The following is a 21,766-nucleotide window of genomic DNA, read 5'->3' as shown; positions in this document are numbered from 1 at the left end:
GTTTGGTTTTTTTTGCAATGGTTGGAGGCCCTGGCGTGCTGATTCTCTTTCTCTCTAACTGCCTCTCTCTCTCTCTCTCTCTCTCTCTTAAATAAGTAAATAAAATTTTAAAAATTAAAAAAAAAGAAACATACATAAGGTGTGGTGGCACCCACCTTTAATCCTAGCATTCGGGAGGCAGAGGTAGGAGGATTGCTGTGAGTGCCAGGCCACCCTGAGACTACATAGTGAATTCCAGATCAGACCCTACCTTGAAAGAAAGAAAGAAAGAAAGAAAGAAAGAAAGAAAGAAAGAAAGAAAGAAAGAAAGAAAGAAAGAAAGAAAGAAGAAGGGAAGGGAAGGGAAGGGAAGGGAAGGGAAGGGAAGGGAAGGGAAGGGAAGGGAAGGGAAGGGAAGGGAAGGGAAGGGAAGGGAAGGGAAGGGAAGGGAAGGGAAGGGAAGGGAAGGGAAGGGAAGGGAAGGAGGGAGGGAGGGAGGGAGGGAGGGAGGGAGGGAAGGAAGAAAGGAAGGAAGGAAGGAAGGAAGGAAGGAAGGAAGGAAGGAAGGAAGGAAGGAAGAAAGAAAGGTAGGTGAGTGCCCCGCTGGCTCTCCTCTTGATCAGCCTGGGACCCCAGCCCCTGGGATGATGCCCCCCACATTCAGAGTGGGTCTTTCCTCCTCTGTAAACACCCTCAAAGACAAGCCCCGTTAAAGTTGTGTCTCCTAGGTAATTCCACATCTAGTCAAGTTGACAGTGAAGATTAACTATCACAATATACCAAAGAACTGTGTGAAAATAAATTTCCTTGTGATCTATTACAAACAAATGTTTGGTTTGTTTACCTGTGTATCCAGGATCATGAAAAATTTTATTGTGCCAAAAAGGTTCTCAAGAAAAAGGTTGCTGTGGCTTTTGTTGTTGTTTTGTGTTTATTTTTTATTTATTTATTTATTTATTTTTGGTTTTTAAAGGTAGAGTCTCTCTCTAGCCCAGGCTGACCTGGAATTCACTATGTAGTCTCAGGGTGGCCTCAAACTCATGGCAATCCTCCTAGCTCTGCCTCTCCAGTGCTGGGATTAAAGGCGTGCGCCACCACGCCGGGCTTAGAGAAAAAGCTTTTAAAACCCCTGTACTAGAAAAACTGTGGCCTGGATAGCAGGGTTCACGCTGGCTTCCAGTGGTGAGCATCTGTGGGCTCCTGCAGAGAAAGCCTACGGGGGGTAGGGGGCTCCATAAGAATAATCTTGCCCATGTTTAAATGCTTTGTACGTGTGATGTCGCGTGTGTGCTGTGGGTGTGATGTATGCGTGTGTGTGTTCATATGTGCACACCCGTGAGGAAAACACCCATGTCCTCCCTGTGCCTGGAGACGGAGGAGGCCCAGCACTGCCCCTGTTCTACCTGATAAGACACCGTGCTTGTCACCTCTGTGCAGAGGTCCCAAGTTGACACTCGGTGTCCTATGCACCAATGTATGTGCACACACACACTCACACCTCACCGGGCTGGCACTGGCCCGGAGACAGCAGAGCTCGTTGGCTGTGCAGGGCTGGGGGTGTGTTTCCACCGCCTCACGGCCTCATCTTTCCCATCAACTTTATGCCTTTACCACCGACATCCTCGTGGAGAACGCACAGCTGATTATGTGATGGGACTATTTGATCTTGGTTTTCACCAAGGTGAGCACTAAGTACTAGAATAAGGAGAACCTCCACTAGGCGCTCCTACCACATCGCAGAGGCAGCTCCCACTTGCCTTCTGCCAGGGCTGCTGTGTGGTGGGGCCACTTTCTCCACTAAGCAATGGGTGCCCGGGAGAGAGGGCATGTGCGTCTGATTCCTGTGTGGCCCCCACGGGAACTCGCAGAAACCGGGGAGGGAAATGTCCCTTGAGTCCATGCCTGCTTGACGGGTACCTGTGCCCATGTGAGATGCCACCTGCACATTGGCCATCCATCTATAGTTAGCTCTCAGTTCACCTATGACGGGGTAAACTTTACTTGCCTTATATCCCGTGGAAGTTTGCAGAAGGATAAGATATCATCCCATCTCCCAGGCTTGGGAGTTTTTGACTCTTCGCACTGTTACATCATTTATACCAGTGGAATTGTCTCTGCCCATGTGACTGAACCAAATCCATGGTGTGGAGGGCTCAGGAGCTTCATTGGCAGGGAGAACACCATTGCCAATGCCTCCCCAGCAAAGATTCCAAAAATAAGAAAGCAGAACTTCGAATCAATTACAGCCTTGCTGTATCCTGCACACTGTGGAGCTGGCGGAAGGGAAACCATCTCATTTGCTTGATCACTGTGTTTACCAAGAGCAGAGAGACTAGGAAAAAGCCCCAGTTTGTCCTGTTGACACTTAACTACAGACTAGCCAATCCCGGGCCACGAGATGAGTGGGGCACTCACAAAGCGCTTGAGTTTAAATGACACAGTTGTGCTGGGGCTCAAAGGCTAGAAGCCCCTTGTTTGTTTGCTTGCTTATTTGCTTGTTTAATCTGATGATTTTCTTAAGAAAGCATTTTGGAAGAGGATTTTATCAGTTTAACAATCAAAGCATTAGTCAGAATGTATTGATTATTCCCACGTGTGTGGGCATATGTTCCTATGTGTGCACGTGTGTGTGCGCATAGGTTCTTGTGTGTGCATGTGTGTGTGTGTGTGTGTGAAAAGGTTCATGTATGTGCAAAGGTTCATGTGTGTGCATAGGTTCCTGCGTTTGCATTGGTTCCTGCATATGCATTGGTTCATGTGTGTGCACAGGTTTCTGTATGAGCATGTGTGTGTTTGTGGGCATAGGTTCCTGGCAGTTAAACGTATCACTTGCCTTCAGACACCAGGATTGTTCTAGAAATAAAACAACTGTGAGATAACAGTGTAAATAGAATACAAAGAAAAGCGGTTTCTAGAGTGACATGGGAGCGAGAAGTCTCATCCAAGGCTAAGCCTTTCCCTAGAGACGGTGGGTGTGTGACAGTGCCTGAATTTCTGGTAAGCCACCGCTACTCCCCCAGGGGAGTGTGGACAGCCAGTGCAGGAGGGCCAGGCTGCTAGCAGGGTGTGACGAGGTGCATTCAACCTCGTCTGGCCGGGAAGTGCAGGATTTGGTGTGAGCAGGCCCACAGGAGGGCTTCTGTGAGGAGAGCAGTCTTCATGTTGGCCCCTCCTGCATGGGCGAGTCTCACACGTGTTTGTGAGCATTCACACGCACACCCGCAAGCTCTCATGTCTCTCATGTCCCACCAATGCCCCAGCCATGGTGCAGCAAGGCCACACAGGTCTGAGGACCCTTCGCCGCACCCGCACCAGTCCTCTCCGAAGCTTGTTTAAACTGTAGGGGGTTGTAGTGTGGCTAGGGCTGGGAATCCATGAACTAAGGCCCAGCCTTTCAATGGAGAGAGAGAGCTGTGGGCAGCTGGGTGGCCTGTCCCAGCACTGCTCAGCTGCCTCTTTTGCTTCCTGCAGGTCGTGGGTGCAAGACGCTCCCTGCCCCTGGCCCGCAGCAGGAAATGCCTGGCACGGCCGCTTCATGCTCAGCCACAGCCTGCAGAGCCAGCCTCAGGGAAGCCATGTTCAGCTCACCCTAAATGCCAGTGCTCATATTTTGGGAGTGGAGTCTGCTACGTAGGGTTGAGGGCTGGGTCCATACTTAGTCCAGTCAGCAACGAGGGAGAAGAGAGGTTAAAACTTGGCACTTGGGGCCTGTGGGTCAAAGAAGTCTTTTCTAGAAATGGAATCTTTATGATCTGGAAAAAACTGAAGGTCATGCGCAGAGACCTCAAAGGAGCTTAGCCCTCCATGAAGTGGACTTGGCTGTGAAGGAAGGGCCATTTGACCGCCTGGGCTCCTTCCCCACGGGCAGGGCAGGCATGGAGCTTGGCGGCTTGCTAGCTTCCCTGCCGCGTGCACCAGAAGCTGAGTACAAGCTCTTGACATCGTCTCCCTCCCCAGACTTGCAAGTGGCTGATCTTCAGCAAGTAACTGCTCATCTGTTGCAGGGAAAGCTTCAAAATGAGAGTGGAAGGATCAGAGAGAGTGAGTTAGCAAAGGACACTGGGACGTAAATTACAGGGTGCCTGTGCCGGGCTCCAGCCCAGCCGTCAGAGCGTGATGGAGAGCGTGTGCTTGGAGCGATCAGGATGCCACGCTCGCGGATAGAAATCCTCTCTGGACTCTCTCACCGAGCCTGTCTCTGAGAACAGGGGCTCCGCAGCACTGATTCACGGCCCATTTTCTCTGTTTTCTCTCAGTGGAGGCTTGGAGCCTGCCCCCAGCCGGTGTGATTTCTTTTCCCCAGAGCTGGCCGGCTGGGCTCTTGCAGGGCCTGGAGCAGATGCAGGCAGGACAGGTGGGCAACTTGGAAGGCTGCCCTTCTCTCCAGATGTCTCCCCCCACCCAGCCCTCACCACGCCGCCTGCCTCCCATGCTCCCAGCATGTGCTCTCTCTGTTCCCCATGCTCTGATCACTTAAACTCTAACCTCCATCAGCCCAGGCGGGGGACCAGTTCTGGCTGATGGGCGGGTGCCCGCCAGGGACCCAGAGCTGGAACAGAGCTCTCTACCTACCTCCGGGGTCCGGTCCAGGAGTACAGGTGGTCCACGCCGGAATCCTCAGGCTCAGAGAGCCATGAGTAAGGGGTGAGGGAGTGTGGTGGTCAAGTCCAAGGGCAGGACAAGTCGGCAGGACCATAGGCCCAGAGCTTGGTACACAGGCCAGAACAGAAGTGGACCGAGGGTGTAGAGAGATACATCCAGCGCGCCGCCAGGTGGCCAGTCTGCCCCCTTCCTCTCCTCCCACCTGCCTCCTGGTTCACAGCCCCTCTCCTCAAGGCTTTCTGCTGCTGCCCTTACTGAGCGGTGACTGCTGGTTCTGCCCGCAGAGCCAGTGCTTCTCGGTGGTCTCCCTCACCCCCCACTTTACATCACGGCCATCAGAAGAGATACCGAAACCAGGCACAGGTCTGAACACCCTGGGGCTCATTCTGCATGGGCGTCCTTTCCCCTCCCCCACACATCTCCGTCATTCCTTCCGTTCAGCGAGCACGCGCTCCTGCACTATAATCTATGTTCATGCTGTGGAGAGCAACGCATCTATTACCTTCTCTGTGCTTCTCGAGGCCGGAGGCTGTTTGTTTCTGAAGTTGAACCAGCCCTAAGGACCTATACTACACAGTAATTGCACAATGAAAACAATTTTTTTTTCTTTGAGACAAGATTTTGCTGTGTAGTGTTGGCAGGCCTCAAACCTATAATCCTTCGGCCTTACCCTCCCAAGTGCTGATGTCATGTGCCACCAGGCCTGCTTCACAATGGCTATATTTAATTAAAAAAAAAATTTTATTTATTTACAAGCAGAGAGAGAGAGTGAAGTGAGACAGAAAGAGAGAGAGAGAGAGAATGGGCATGCCAGGGCCTCCAGCTGCTGCAAATGAACTCCAGACACATGTGCCATTTTGTGCACCTGGCTTTACATGGGTCCTGGGGAAATTGAACAGGTCGTTAGGCTTTGCAGACAGACACCTTAGCTGCTGAGGCATCTCTCCAGCCCCACAGTGGATGTTTCTGAGGACTGACCAGCCTAATGACTGGTGAATGAGAGATGCAACCAAAGCGTAACTTCCTTTTTTTTAACCTCTCGCAGGATTCTGGTAATGGCAAGCTTTATTCTCTTCTGCAAGTTGGCAGGTGGACTGTGTCTGTCAGTATCAAAGCAGGAATCAAAGAGCATTTGGTGACATGAACAGGGGTCATTTTCAGATGGGAGATCATTAACCATAACAGGGACTAGGAAGAAGCCAGGGGGCTCTGAAGGGTTCAGGCCAGACTGGATAGATAGCAGTGAAGGTGGCGTAACGGACTCTTGTCCAGTGAGCCATCAGCATTGCATCAGGACAAACGGAACCAGAGCCTGTGGTGACCACGCTGGGTGACGTGCCAACTCTAGGGCGTCACCGGTGTGGCAAGGACTGGGAGGTGGGGCTGGGACCCGCACCCTGGAGACTAGGTAACCCAGCCTCGAGGCCTGATCTGTAAATGGAAGGTTTTCTTGTTGGTAACATCGCGTGTTTGTTTTCCCCTTCAGCATTCCTCCCCAGAGGGTCAGGAAGCAGCAAATGCGCCCATTAAATGTGAGGTTCTGAGGGCACAGTCTGTGGCTGACAGCTCGAGAAAACCAGAGATCGCCAATACCGATAGAGCCCATCCAGCCCTCCCCTTCGCAAAGCTCTGAGTGACAAGTTGATTTTTCAGCTCCGAGCAGGCCTCCACATTCAGATGATAAATGTGTCCCTGGACAGAGGAGCTCATTGAGCGATGTTTACCAGGGTCTCTATGAAGGGCCCTCACTCTCAAGGGACTGCTCAGGGCCAACAGGAGACCCTGGCCACCTCCCTGTATCTCTCTATTTCTCCCTCTCTCTCTCTCTCTCTCTCTCTCTCTCTCCAGGCCAGTGCGATAGAGTCCTGGTGATTTCAAATGCCAAGAGTTTCCTATTCTTAGTCCTCCACCGTCTCACCACAGATCCCCAGAAAGAGGAAGCATGAAATAGGGGAGCTCAGAGCCTGGAGGGAGAGAGATAGAGGTCATTGTGCCTGCCTGTCCCCTGCCACCTGAGGTTGCTGGGTTTCTCTGAGCCACCATCACGCCAGATCTCAGAAGAAGGTACTAGCAGCCCTTCCGGAGGCTGTCACGCAGAGACTGCGTCTGTGTGGAAGGGCCTTATGCCATTCATTCCTCAGGCCCCTCAAGGGCAACGCCGTGCTCAAGTAGCCACATCCACAAGGCGGGCTGGGAAGGAAAGGAGCCGTCAGCATGACGTTATTATGAGGTTATTGCCCGGGTATTTTCTGTTTGCCAGTTTTTTTGTTTTGTTTTAGTTTGCTTTTGTTTCTGTTTAGACAGGATCTTGCTCGTAGCCTCAACTCAGCATGTAGCCCAGGCCGTCCTTGAAGTCACAGCCATGGTCTGTCCTCCAGAGAGCTGGGGTTACAGACCCGTGCCACCACCGATGCTTCCCAAGCATTGTCTGGGTCTACCTGAGAAACAGAACAAAGGGAAGACAAGCATAGATGTGCTTGTGTATAAAGATGTGTATAAATGGTTATAGATACACATATACATTGTTGTAAAATAATATACATTAAAATATGGAAAAAGGAGGCTGAGGTAGGAGGATCACTGTGAGTCTGAGGCCACCCTGAGACTTTCCAGGTGAGTCTAGGCTAGAGTGAGACTACCTTGTAAAACAAATGAATATATTATATATATATATCTTTTGTAAATATGTTGTGAGATAAAAGAGATTTTTAAAATATTTTGTTTAAGCCAGGCATGGTGGCACACGCCTTTAATCCTAGCACTTGGGAAGCAGAGGTAGGAGGATCGCCGTGAGTTCAAGGCCACCTTGAGACTACAGAGTGTATTCCAGGTCAGCCTGGGCTAGAGTGAGACTCTACCTTGAAAACCTAAAAAAAAAAAATACATATACATATATATATATATATATATATATATATATATATATATATATAGTTATTTATTTGCAAACAGAGATACAAATAGAAGGAGACAGAAAAAGAGAGAGAATGGGTACACTAGGGCCTCCAGCCACTGCAAATGAACTCTGGATGTGTGCACCCACTTGTGTATCTGGCTTACATGGGTCCTGGGGAATCAAACCCAGGTTGTTAGGCTTTGCAGGCAAGTGCCTTAACCACTGAGCACTCTCCAGCCTGAAAAAAAAAAGAGAGATTTCTTGTGAGGAACTTGCTCACATGGTTTTGGAGGCCAGGAGGTCTTAGGCTCTGCAGCCAGCGAGCTGGGGACCCAGGAATACGGTGTACGCTTCAGCCCTGGCTTGAGTGTGAGGGCGAAGACATGGAAAGAGTTGCTTCCATTTTACTTCTTGTTCTGCTCAGGCCTTCAGAGGCCTGCTGAGGTCTGTTCACACTAATGAGGACAATAGCTTTACTCCAGGTTCATTTCACCCCAAAACACCCTGCAGACACTCCAGAATGACCCCTGCCTAACACCTGGGCCCTGAGGTGGGCCTGGGGTGGAACCTTCCATCAGTTGACACAAAATGAGCCTTACCCAGGCCTGGCATTCTCACACAGCATTCGAGTTTGTCCAGTAGACAGCCATGAGTGAGTTCTCTGGACGCGTGATGAACCAGTGAAGGGCTCGTGGCCCTTCTGCCACGGATGTCACTAGCCTGGCCACTTGCACGGGTCAAGTAAACTCACGTATTCCCAGGTGCTGAATCCAGCCTTTCCAGAGCTCCGCATTTCTAGCCTGTGAGAGTCCACAAGACTGTCATCTGCCTCTAGCCGTCTGACACTCCCCACTTACCCATCTGGGCCCTGGCCGGCAGGAAACTTCCAGAGAAGTCATCCTGTGAGCTGAACTACCTATGGACTGATGTCAATGGGCATTTCAGCAGATGTGAATGTGACCCTGGACCAACATGGAGATCAGTCTTAGTTGAAACCCTATCTGGAGGCCTATCTTGGCATTGGCCTGCTACAGACATCTTTGTCCCCTTGGGCACAGTATGTGACATTTACATTCATAAGCCTTGGGTCATTTTAATTTTATTTTATTTACTTATTTATTTGAGAGAGGTAGACAGAGAGAGAATGAGCACACCAGGGCCTCCAGCCACTGCAAACAAACTCCAGATGCATGTGCTCACCTTGTGCCATCTGGCTTATGTGGGCACTGGGGAATTGAACCTGGGTCCTTAGGTTCACAGGCAAGCACCTTAACTGCTAAGCCATCTCTCCAGCCCAGCCTTGGATGATTCTCATCATGCAGATGAATCCGGGGACTGTTTCTCTGTTCACTTAGAAGTCACCGAGAGCTGTCAAGGGAATGCGCATTCATTCATAATTGCGGAGCTTGGGGAAAGGACTTAAGGAGCAGCCTTGCCAAACAGTGCCCACGCCACCCACCATCCACGCCCCCTGTGAGCACATCTGTCTCACCCAGAAATGCCTTTCTCGGCCGTCTCCCCGGGCCTGGAATGGTGCCTGGCACAGCAAGCGTAGGTGCTGGTACTGTTTCTGAAGGATGGGCGAGGGGCCGTGCCGGGACCTGCCCATGGCCACACTTGCCTCGGCCCCTCCAGGCCTGTGCTAGATGCTGGGACACAGCGTCTGTCCCGCTCACAGCTCGGAGGGGACCGTGGGCCACGCACAAGCAAGCCACGGCGTGGGAGGCTGTCAGGAGACCTTGGCACCACGCGGTGTTCACTGGGTGGCCGCGTCACAGGACCTGGGCACTGGCTCCTTTCCCTGATGGGCTTCTCTGGCATTGTCACGCAGGGCCTGCGCCAACAGTGAGACGGAGAGCGAGGCTGGGGACATGATGGACCAGCAGTTCGAAGAGATGAACAAGCTCAACTCAGTGACGGACCCCACGGGCTTCCTGCGGATGGTGCGCCACCACAACCTCCTCAACAGGTGCGTGGGCCCTGCCCAGGAGGGGCGAGGTGGCCTGCTTCCCTGTGCTCCTGACCACCACTGGCCCTGGTCCCGGCAGGGGACAGCAGCAGTTCCCCTACGACCACACTCCTCAGGGCCTCTGCTTCTCAGTGGCACCTCCAGTCTAAACGAGGAAGCAGCAGGCTTGAGGCCACAGTCCCGCACTTGACAGCGGAGGTCCGGGGGACATTCTGCTGCCACACCAGCCCGTGAATTGACTCACACCTCAGGGGGAAGCTGAGTGGCTCCGTCCTTCTCTTCTGGCTTCTGTGGGTGCCTTGCAGGCCTGCAGTTCAGGGAGGCCGAGCAGAGCCCAGGAGCCAGTGGCATTGGAGAGCCCAGCTGGGCCCGGCAATGAGGTCTTCCAGACCCAAGCACACCCCACCCCACCCTAGCTCCCTGGCACGTGACAGATGGGGGAAGGGTGGGCACAGTGAAGGCACCAGGCCAGCACACTGACACCTGTTTTCTCGGGATTGGTATCTGAGGCAGGTCCTGACCCGTGGGGCGGGCAGGCTTGAACTGACAATGCTCGGGGGGTTCAGCAAGGTGGGCAGGCCCTGCTTGGTGGCCTTCTGTGCGAGGAGTCATGTGCCCACGTGCCCATATGAACCCGCCTGGCTTCCTCACACCGGGCTTGCTGTCAGGATGACAAACATGCATTTACTTTCCCCGGGTTCAGCAGGGTGGGAAGAGAGTAGAGCCTGGGCCTTAAGCACCAGCACCGGCAGCCGGACCCAAAGGAAGCCAGAGAGGCAAGTGATCCCGCCCCGCTCCCTGCGCTCTCAAGCCTCCTCCAGCCTCCGGCCTTCGTGTCATGAAGGGACACAGCCCAGCCGGGGGCAAGAAGGTGTGGGGGTGGGCAGGGCTCATGGCTGGCTCTGCCAGCTTCCTGCCTGGGAGGCGGGTGCCGGGACGCGTGCGTGCCGTGTCCTCCCTGGAGCCATCTCCACCCGCTAAAGCTGCCTCCGCTGTGAGATGGGGGCAGACGCCCTGTGCCCAGGTCCCTTCAGCGTGCTTACTGAGGAGCCAGCCTGCAAGTAATGTGCGGAAGGCATTGTGCAGATGGCGGCTTCCTGGAGTGGCACGAACAAGGCGAGGTGTGACTCCGTAACGTAATGTCAGGACAGACCCGGGCAGGGACGGAAGCTCGGCTTGCGCCTGGGTGCCGTGTTGGCCACCGTGTGGTGCAGCCTCCCACTCTGCCCACCTTGCCTCCTGCCTGTCACGTGACAGCCACCAAGGGAGACTGCTGGGCTCTTGGTCCTCCTGCGGTGGTAAGCTGATGCTCCCAGGGCCCGGGCAACACAGAAAGCAAGGATCACCCCGGTGTGTCTTGTCTGGGGTCCTCATCCATGCATTCTGGGTCTGAGGCAGTAGGGACTTTGCCGAGATGGTTTGCCCCCCTTGAGCAGCTCTGAGCTGGGTCCCATGCACCCACTACCACGCATTGGCTTGCTGGCTCATTTAAGTAGGACAGTGCCCTCCAGAAGGCAGAGTCCTGGCACAGCCCTGGGGACCAGATGGGGAGCAGCAAGCACCTCGACCCAAGCCTGCTGTTCCACCCCACTGGGCCAGCTCCCGTGGCACGTCCCAGCCGGGCTCATGCCTAAGTCCCCACCTCAAAGGGCCCTGAGGTCCACAGACCTTCCCAATCCTGAGGCTACAGTGGCTACCACGGGTATTGGCATGGAGGAAGCAGCCTGTGTCTTTCAGCCTCGCTGCAGTGTGCCCAGTACCCGGGACAGTCTGCAGCACTGTGCTCCCTCTGCTGCCATCCCTACAGCCCAGCAGCAGAGGGACGCAGTCTCCCACAGGGGGGCACAGCGCATGCTCGCTCCGTCCCTGGTTCCTGCCCAGGCGTAGGCGCAGTCGAGATGCAGGTGGGAAATTAAGAAACAGCTGTCAGAGGCCACGTGGAAAGGAGGCCCATCACGTAGTGACAAGTTTGTTCAAAACACAGCTGGAGGTGCTGGAGAGATGGCTCAGGCACTGAAGTGCTGCTGCCAAAACATAGGTTCTGCATTCAGATTGCCAGCGCCACGTAAAATGTCAGATGTGGCTACATGCACCGGGGAGGCGGAGATGGGACCTCTGGGGCTTGCTGACTAGCTGGTCCAGCCCAATTCGTGGACTCTGGGTTCAGTGGGAGGCCCTGTCTCAAAAAGTAAGGTGAAGCCGAGCGTGGTGGTGCACGTCTTTAATCCCATCACTCGGGAGGCAGAGGTAGGAGGATCGCCATGAGTTTGAGGCCACCCTGAGACTACATAGTGAATTCCAAATCAGCCTGAGCTAGAGTGAGACCCTACCTTGAAAAACAAAACAAAACAACAAAAAAATGTAAGGTGAGAAGTAGTCACATAATATTGGGCTCGATGCTGGGTTGGAAAGATGATTTAGCATCTTTGTTTAGCAGCTAAGGTGCTTACCAGTAAACCCAAAGGACCCAGGTTCGATTCCCCAGTACCCACTTAATGCCAGGTGCACATGGTCGTGCGTGCATCTGCAGTTTATCTGCAGTGGCTAGAGGCCCTGATGAGCTCATTCTCTCTCTCTAGTAAACAAATAAATATTTTTTTAAAAGATACTCAATACTGATCTCTGGTCTCCACCTACACATGCCTACGGTCAGAGGCACAGGCCAGCTTCCTGCTTGACGGCTCAGTCAGCACCATGTGGACCTTCCAGGCCTCGGTCCAGGGTGACGCGGCCCAGGGCTGCATAAGACAGTCAAGCCTGGAAAGGGGCTACCACAGCCTGGCCCAGTGAAGCCCTGAACCCCCCAAGCCTGCTAGTGTTTGCACCCCATGCCCAGCAACCAACAGCCCCAGATGGATCTGCTGCTGGGTCTATGCTGCGTCCTTCTCTCTTCGGGTCCTCCATCCCTCTGTCTGTCCCCACACCTGCTCTCTCAGCATTCACTGTTGACAGGAAACTGCTGTATTGTAATCCTGGGAGCAGCTTCCATTGCAAGGTGTCTGGTGCTGAGCGAGATGCCAACCCAGGCCTCCCAACAGATGGGTGGCAAGCACGGGGTGTGCCCCTCACTAGGAGTGACTCCACCCCTACCCCGTGGTAGGTTGCCGGTCACTAGACCTCAGCTCAAGCCCCCTATTCTCTCCCAGTGGAGCCAGGTGGTCACTAGCCTGCATGCCATCTTTCCCACTCTGCATTGTCCCCTCTACTCTGACATACAGGAGCCCTGCACCTACCTTTCTTGCCTCAGGGCCTCTGCTTGGCACTGGACACGGCCAGAGAGGGCTTTCCTAAGGGTCTCCCTGTCTCTGACACGCACACACACATGCACATCTGTCTCTGTCCCCAGGCCACCCCTGCCATCCTAGCTGGGAACCACCTGTCTTTTATCTGAAATTCCCTGGCACTTTCTGTGGCCCAAGGACACTGTCCACTTCCTTCTTTGTTCTGAGGGACCCCAGGCTCTCGTCTCTCAGGCTGCACACCCATCCAAGGCGAGAGCAGGTCTGGTTTCCCTCTGTCTCCCCAAGGTGCTGAGCACGATGCTGCTGTTAAGTGTGGTCCGGGTACCACTTCACTAATGAATGCAGAGGGGAGGGGGAAGGAGAGAGAGAGAAGCCAGGAAGGAGGGGGGAGGTAGGGAATAAGGGATGGGGCCATCATCAGGACTCACACAGATGTTAGATCACCCACAGCCCACTGGCAAGAAGACAGCCATGCACATGGGCTGATACTGTACCAAGCATGAGGCACCATGCAATTCCAAGCATGCAGCACCATGCAGTACCAAGCATGAAGCACCATGCAGTACCAAGCACGCGGCACCATGCAGTGCTTAGCCCTAGGTTCTCAGTCATTCCCTCTGACACCTCAGTTCTAACAAGGAGACACAGAGAAGGTAAGTCAGCTGCCCGGGGCCTCACAGCTAGAAAGTGACAAGAGTCAGCTTAGTGTCTAGATCTGTCAGACTCAAGTCAGAGGCCTAGCCTCTCAGACCCCATCCATCCGATCCCCCCACAAGTGCTGAGTGGCCTTGCGATGCTCACACATGCGCTGTTCTCCAGTGCCAGTCTGGGAGCCTTTAGTGTCCTCACTCAGCACCCTCTGCATATGGGCAGCTCTGACCAGCACAGCTCGGGGCGGGGGGGGGCTCCTCCTGAGTACAAGACCCTTACAGGTTTGCCAGAAATGCAGAGCCCTTGCTGCTGGGCCACACCGCTGAGCAGGCCGCTCTCCACAGTCCTGTCTTCTTTTCCCCTTCCCTGCCCCTTGGGCATATGAGATGAGCTGCCCTCTGACTGCCCGGCGGGCTCCTGTCCAGTCCCCTGAATGGAGCCAGCAGGAAGAGCCCAGTACCGCAGGGAGCAGATGGGAGGGGCAGAGCCCACGCTGTGACGCTTCCGCTCTTGGCGGAGGCTGCTGAAGACAGTGCACCAGGAGCAAAGCCTCTGCCTGGGGCCGAGCCGTCAGCCCGCGTGGAGCTGGCAGGAAGCGGCCTCCTGGACGGCGAGCCAGCGCCACCTGCTGGATGGTCTGCCCCGTGAGAAGACCCGTGCTTGGTCTCCAGAGTCAGAGGACTCTGCAAGGACCTGCTGGGATGAGTGACAGGACCCCGAAGGATCTCTGCTGCTCTGGGCCACAGAAGCACCAGGCGTTTAAGGCAGCCCCAGAGGGAGGGCCGCAGGATGCCGGTGCGCCCTGGCAGTATGCCGTACTCCACAAGCGGACACCGCTGTTGGGGAACCTCTACTCTGGGACACCCCCTTGCCATCCAGACAGCCCCTGCCCCCCCACCCCAGGCCCCTGTCCCTTTAGCGAGGCCCTGGCCTTCCTCGGTCTGCAAGTGTGGCAGCCGTCCCCTACAAGCTGTCACGGTGAAGACGGACGCGTGGCATCCCGCGAAGGTCCCCAGCACTGTGACTTTCAAGGGTGTGAAGTGGGCGGCGCTCTTCCCCGAGGGCCACGCTGAGCAAGCGACCACGCAGGCCTAGGCATGTGCCATGTGTCAGGACGCGGTGGCAGCTCTGGAGAGCCATGCGGCTGTCCCTTCTTCAGGGGAGAACTGCTCTTTGTAACATCTGTCTGCGGTGTAGTGAGCGTCACTCCAGAGTCGCCTGCACGCGCCCTGTCTCAGAGGAAAGCAGCTCCCCAGAGCTGTGTGCCCCCCCCCCAGAGCAGCAGGGGCCTGAGGGGGCTCTGGGCTCAGCATCTAGGTCAGTGCAGAGATAGGAGGAGCACGGAGGCCCCAGCCGGGAGACGCGCGGGCACTTGATGGCCTCTGCAGTGTCTCTCCGCCCGCCGCCCAGAAGGAAAGCTCTTCAGCTGTGCCCTTGGGCAGCATTTGTGCCATTGTCATGACCAATAAGCAGAGCTCTCACCACAGCCTGCTGCTGTGTCTGCCCTCAGGGGTCCCGTCACACACACACACACACACACACACACACACACATACGCGCGCACACACACACACACACACACGCACACGCAGGGGAAACCCCGAATCCTGTCTAGACCAAGGTTCAGAGGTCACTGACTCCCAGCAGGCCCACAGAGCATGCCACCAGGTGGCCGTGCTAAAGCCACACAAGCCAGGCCGACAGGCGGGTCCCCTGCCTCCTCACCGGAGGATGACCTGTGTCTGGTGCCCTGTAGATCCTCAGAGACTGTGACCGTGCCTAAAGAGACAGCGCCACTCAGGAACATTTTCTGAATGAATCAGTGACTGTCAGTGAACCTTGGGGGCGTGACCTCTGGAGTCCAGTACTGATAAAGTCACCCCCCCCCATAGCCACACGAGCCCACCCACCCGCAGGCACTGTCTAGCTTGCAGCTCCCATTGTCCCTCCGGGAAGCTGAGGGAGCTCCGGGTGGGGCTCGGGCAGGTGCCCAGTGGCCGGGTAGAGCCAGGGCAGGGCCAGCCCACTCTTGTCCTCATCTCCGTGGTCGGGAGTTCATTGGCACTGGATGTCGTCCTTGCCAGACTACTGGCCGCACTGACCCAGCCCGGTCCTTGCTTTTGCCTGTGCACAATTGCCCTCTGCAGGGTGGAATTAACTCCTCCGTCCAAGCACTCTGGGACGCTGGTGATGTCACAAATGCCATAGAAATGTGTGTTCCCGGGCAGCTGGCTTGCCAGGCCGCTTCCGACCATGCCCGGTGTGGTGTGCAAATTACCTGCCAGGGATGAGGAGGTGCTGGGGCTGGAGGGGAGGCCGGCCGCCCGAGCAGCGGCGGGGGGGAGGGGGTGCCTGATTCCTGCCTCTGCCCTGTCTCCCCAGAAGCTGCCAGAGCATGACAAGCCTGTTCAGTAGCTCCATGTCACCCATCAAGGACGGGACCTCCTCTCTCCCCAGGAGGCAGAGCCCACTGGCCAAGTCCCCACTCCGCGCCCTCTACGATCTGCTCATCGCGCCCATGGAAGGGGTAAGTGCCTGCCAGGGGCAAATGGCTCCTCAGCATCAGGACACATCATTTTACTGCTCAGTGCCCATGAGTGTCCTCCCGAGACATGAGGATGGGCTGCAGAGACAGCCAGAGCTCTCTCTCCCACAACCCGTGTTCCTGCCCAGCGCCACACTCCTCCCTTGAGCGCTCAAGTGGCCAGCTTCGCGGCTGGCGGCTTGCACTCGAGGTCCTGCGCGTCACCGTGGCAGGTCCGGGTTCACGTCCTAGCTCTGCTCCACACAGGCTGGGTGCATCCGGCCTCGGTGTCTCTGCATGCTCCCTGCGGGCTTCAAGGCTCAGGACAGCAGGAACGCCTCCCGCCTCATTCTGTTTCTCTCCCAGCTGCTCCCCCACACCCCAGCTGGGGCTGGGCTCTCTGGAGAGAGTGACCTTGCCCTTCCCTGGGGCCTTGGACACTGTCGGGTGCTGAAGACACCTGCCATAGAGTCCTGGAGGAAAGCTACCACTCAATCACGACTCTTTTGTCCCCAGAGAGGGCCCATCCCTGTCCCTCCCTAGCCTTCCAGAACTGTCTCAGCTACCCAAACAGCTGTGAGGAGCTGCTCTTCCTGCTGGCGCCCTGGGGCTCGGCCTCTGCAGTCTTTCTGGCAGCACTGAACTCCGCCGGGCACTGCCCTTTCCTAATGGGCGACCTTGGCCATGGCACATCCCCTCCTAACACAGTTCTCAGTGGGAAGTGAGGACCGTCCCACTAGGCATGTCAGGTCAGGGGTGGAGGAAAGTAGCACACAGAGTGTGGGGGGGGGGGTTGCTACACAGTGACCGGCACCTGGTGAGGACTAGCTACTGTGTCCAGCCCCTCCTCAAGGGGCCCCCCCAAAGCTTTCCCACATCAGGATGGCCTCCTGATGTGATCACCTGTCCAGCAAAGGCCCAGACCTTCTCATCCTCCCCTGGGAGGCCAGCCATCCTGGCTCCTGACCCTTCCTGACATCCTCTGCCCCTTCAGGCCCTCTTGTTATCAGGTGGCCATGACCGCCAAGCGCACTCCAGCGCACAGTGACTTGCAGGCCCAGCGCCTCGGCCCGCCTGTTCACGTCTCTCCACTGCCGCCCATTTCCCTTTCCTCACACACGGCCTCAGTGCCCTGCCGCCGGCTTGGTGTTCCTCGCTCCCCTGGTCTCTCTGGGGTGGGGGTGGGGTGTTAGGACCCTCCATTCCTCACTCATTCGGGCCTCCCGAGACCCTGCATCCAGCGTCCTGCATTTATGCTGCACTCATGTAGAATCGATGGGTGGGGTGCAGGAGGGGAGCCTGTGACTGTCACCACCGCCCACCAGCCTCCTCACTGTCTCTGACCCCAGCTGAAACGAAGCCTTCGTCATCCCAAAGCCCCCTTGCCAGCCCCCTGTACCCTGGGCACCCACACACCTAGAGGTCTTCTCTACTACGGTGACACCCGGGACTCAGGGCCGGCCTTCCTGTCTTAATCTTCTTTGTGGCTTTGCCACGCTCCCCAAGGGCAGAGCCATCCCTCAGCTCCGCGCCCCCGGCAGCTGGCATGGGGACTGGTGAAGGCGGTACAGAAACGGGCTCCGTCCAAGCCTCACTCGCATTTGGTCTAGTTCCACGCAGAAAGCAGGAAGGCCCAGGAGGAAGCCAGCTGATGGGCTTTGTGGCCACCTGTGGTCAACAGGAGCGTCTCTGAGAGCCAGAAGCTGGGAGAAGGGCTGCTCCCAAGGAGCGCTGGACCTAGTCCTCAGTGCCCCGCCGTACAAGCCTGGCGGGCATGCCTACAGAGACCCACAGCTGGACGGTGGTCTCTCAGTGGGGCCAGGTGGTGGCAGGATTAGGTGAGCCGCAGGGCAGGCGGAGGCCGCCAGTCTCCACGCAGGAGGGACGCTGCCCCATGGCCCAGCCACCCAGAGGAGTCTGAGGGGCGTGACATCAGCACACTGTATCAGACACTCTCCATAGACCTTTCCCCGTGACTTGAAGAACGACACCATGCTAACTGGTCTGTGGCCATCCTGTCTCACCCACACATCCTCAAGCACCTCCAAGGGTTCACGGGAGGGAGAAATGGATGGACTCAAGCATTTAATGAGATCAACAGTGATCAGAGCAGTCCCTTTGAAGAGCTGGTTTGAGACCCAGTCACCAGATACGTGCCACTCCCCACAGCTGCCAAGGCACTAGAGTCCACCACAGGGGACTCATTTCAAGGTCAGAAGTACTTTCTCGCTCCTGGTATCTACAAAAGATTCCTTTGTGAGATGGCCGTTCGAGCACGATGGAGGAGCTTGATTGCTTCAAATGACACTTGGAACAAAACCTCTTTAGAGCCACTGAAGTAAATGGAGAGAGATCCAGGGTTACCCCCGACTGACCTGAGGTAAACAGTGAGAGAGCCAGGGTTACCCCCTGACTGACCTGAGGTAGACGGTGAGAGATCCAGGGTTACCCCCTGACTGACCACAGCCATCCACGTAGCCGGGGACTGTACCCATGCCCAGAGACCCAGCACTCGGAGCCTATGTCAGAACTGCTTGAGTCCAGGGGTTTCCAGCCACACCAGGCAACGTGAAGAGACCTGTCTCAAAATTAATTGAAAAAATAGAGCCAGGCATGGCAGCTCATGCCTTTAATCCCAGCACTTGGTAGGCAGAGGTAGGAGGATCACTGTATAGTAAATTCCAGATCAGCCTGGGCTAGAGCGACATGCTAGCTTGAAAAACCCAAAAGAAGAAAAGGACCCATTGTGTTCATTTGTGTTTCAACAAAGCTCTTCCCTGAGAGTTTCAGTCGTTCACTCAGCAAATGTTTATGGGCACGGCACAGGCACAACATACAGACCTGGAGGTGGCCACAGAGCGGGGCTGCAGGTGGCCAGGTCAGCCATGGTGAGCTTTCATCTCCAGGAGGGTCCCCACTCCCCTCTCTGGCCGACCTGGAGCAGGAGCCTGGCTTCTACCAGCATCTCCTCTTGCAAACACGCCGAACCACCCCAGAGACCACCAGAGGGCGGCATGACACCGCCAACGGCCGGAGAGTCACGCTGTCAGCTGTCAGACATGCAGGGACCCTCAGAGGCTGCACGTCAAACCCTCGCTCTGACTAATGTGATTAGCTTCTGCACGTAGGGCATGTCACCATTTGAGCAACTGCCTTTGTCTGGCCGTGGTCCTGTTGCCAGGGGACTGGGACAGCCCGTATGGAAAGTGGGGCAGAAGAGTTCACCGTGGGCACGCACCAGCATTTGATGTAATCTGGCTTAAGGGAAACTGTCGCGATTTTCCTGGAAGTGTGCTGTCCTTTGCTGTCATGACGGGTGAGCGTGCCCCCTGTCTGAGGAGCCAGTTACATGTGCACACGAGCCATCAGCAAGTGTTAAGTCAAGCCCCGCCTGATACCCAGGGGAAAATGTCACCCAGGAACTGTTGCAAGTGTTTAGAGTAAACGAGACTGGTGCACATTTGTATCAAAGCAGAGCGGAGGACGGAAAGCAACCCTTCAGACCTGGGCTCTGCTGGTGCTGAGGGACCAGGCCGGTCCCTGCAGCCCAAATGCCCCGACCCCCTGCTGACAGTGGCATCTTGAGGGAAGCTTAGAGTGTCACCCTGCGACCTACCGGCATTGTGTGTGTGTGACGTACCCCCAGGCATTGTGGTGACAAGTGCTGGTCCGCCCCCAGCCTGGGTCTCCACCCGTGCACCACCGCAGAGGGGTCATCCACTGCCAGGCACTGCGGCCACCAAGGCAGATGTGTAGCCGACCAACAGCTTCAGGGGCCTTTTGGACCTTGGGCTGTGGTCTTGCCGTAGTCTCTCGTCCTCATCTTGGCTTCCCTTTATCTGGTCTCCGTGTCTTCCTTGTGACGTCTTATAATCCAAAGCCATCGCACTGAGAACAAGAGCAGTGACCCCAGTCAGGACAGAGGCACAGCTTGCTTGCCTCCACTTCCGGGCAGGGGCCAAGCCCTGGTAGAGGGTACCCGTGTGCCGCCTAAGCACTGGCACGCACTCATGGTGGCTCAAGGCCTCCCAGGGGAGCAGAGCCAGGGGCTAGCTTGGCCAGGGATCGTGGCTCATGACTGGGATGGCTCCAGGGCTTCCTTGGTGCCTTGCAAAACTCCCTTACACACACAAGCAGAAGGAGGAGTGGCTCGCCCCAGGACAGGCACAACTAGGGCAAGACTGGTGGCTCCAAGGCAGCCAAGGACTGTGTCTGTGGAAACAACGAAACCCAGATTCTCCTGCGAGTCTAGACGGTAAGACAAGGCCCTGGAGAGCTTAGCCCCACTGCCCGCTGTCTGACTGGCTTCTGACCAGCAAAGGAGCTGCCGGTACGGGGAAGCACTGGAGAAGCACGCCCCGGGCTGGACATGCACAGAGTCGCTATGGTCAGCACACACCACAGGGCCACTGCCACCACTAAATCACCTCGATGTTTACATGGACCAGCAGGCCACGAACCACTAGGGTGGAGAGGGTCCTGGGAAGGGAACTGATGGCGCAGTGGCCAAGAAGTGGCCTGCTGGTCCCTTCTGGCTGGGAGGCTCTGCGGGACATCGTCACATTGCCTGCCCGAGGCTCACAGAGTGGCTGCCTCGCCACTGTCCCCTCTTGACAGAGCCCTTGACCTGAGAAATGCCTGAAGGACTGGGGGTGAGGAGCGGTGAACAGGCAACAGCTGTGCCTCCAGGGACCCTCCACCCCCTCGGATAAAGCAGCCTTTCCCTTTGCAGACTGTACTTGAGTCAGCCATAGGACGCTCTGCACACACGGCCTTCCCCTGGCACTGTCTTCCTGGCTTATTCTTGTCTTGTTCTGGAAACCTCGTGGGCTGGGAGGTCCCTGTCTCCAGTGGGCTTGATTGGACTCCTACGTGCCAGCGGCCAGTACATTTTCTCTCTCAAAGCAAAGGTGGCAGAAGGAGCCAGTCCTTCCCCAGCCATATGAAGATCCTTTGTGGTCCGCCCTCCATACAGTATGTGAAAGCCATCAACACCTCACCTTCTCTTGCCCTCTAACCCATCTTGGATGTGGTCGAGCCTGTGACCCAAGCAGTGGGCACAGTCAAGGGCAGGGCAGCATGTCCATCCGGTCTTCACGTTAACTTCCCACACTACCCATATAGCGTTTGTCAGCTGGACCACCTCCCCATGAGTCACACACCAATGAGAGCATAAGCATGGTTGCTCCCTGCCTCCCCTCACCCACAGGCAGAACAAGGTCCCATCTAGCCAGGGCTGTGCACACGTGCCAGCCACAGTGCACTGTCCCGGGAGAGTGCAGACCTAGACTTTGGGAGCGAGGCTCAGAGTGGACCCTCCGTCTCTCTCCAGCTAGGAGTACAAGCTCTGCCCTCCTCTCCTGAGGTCTCTGGTCACCACATCCTCAAGGCAAATCGCCTTGTCCCCACTCCTCTCAGCATGTGTTGCCTGGTCTGAGTCACCAAGTGGCCCACATTCATGACACAGGCTACTCCGGGGGCATCCTTACAATAGCTTTCTCAGCCAGAAATGGACAGAAGACCCTTGTGGCCCGTGAGGGTCACCTGCCCCAGCCAAGGCCCTGCACAGTCTGACTTCTGGATCCCTCTTGCCACACTCAATGCCACTGTCTTGCTCAGCAATGCCATGTCCTGTGCACACTTGTTTTCTCTTGTCCTTGATTTATTTATTGGTTTTGCAAGGTAAGGTCTTGCTGACCTGGAATTCACTATGTAGCCTCAGGCTGGCCTCGAACTCATGGTGATCCTGCTGCCTCGGCCTCCCAAATGATGGGATTGAAGGTGTGTGCCACCATGCCTGGCCCTCGCTTGGTTTTTCTAAGCATGTCACTGTAAATTTGTGAGCAGGCCCGTGTCCTAAGTCACCCAGCCTCCCATGGTCTAAGTGGTGCTGGTGGGGGGCG

The 21,766-nt window shown here is 55.9% G+C and overlaps 1 protein-coding gene across 6 annotated transcripts in view; it reads left to right on the top strand.

Annotated features, from left to right (window-relative positions):
- Ttc28 (tetratricopeptide repeat domain 28) overlaps positions 1 to 21,766 on the top strand; it is a 589,332-nt gene that overhangs the window by 547,834 nt on the left and 19,732 nt on the right. For all 6 annotated transcript variants that reach the window (XM_045132336.1, XM_045132335.1, XM_045132337.1 and 3 more), the window contains 2 exons: positions 9,309 to 9,446; positions 15,722 to 15,866. In XM_045132336.1, coding sequence (XP_044988271.1) covers positions 9,309 to 9,446; positions 15,722 to 15,866 — 283 coding nt within the window. The remainder of the gene's footprint in view (positions 1 to 9,308; positions 9,447 to 15,721; positions 15,867 to 21,766) is intronic.

Source organism: Jaculus jaculus, chromosome 13 (assembly GCF_020740685.1).
Source record: "Jaculus jaculus isolate mJacJac1 chromosome 13, mJacJac1.mat.Y.cur, whole genome shotgun sequence".
In the NCBI taxonomy this organism is placed as follows: Eukaryota; Metazoa; Chordata; class Mammalia; order Rodentia; family Dipodidae; genus Jaculus; species Jaculus jaculus.
Note: the sequence above shows the minus strand (reverse complement) of the source record. Positions and strands in the feature narration are given on the sequence as shown.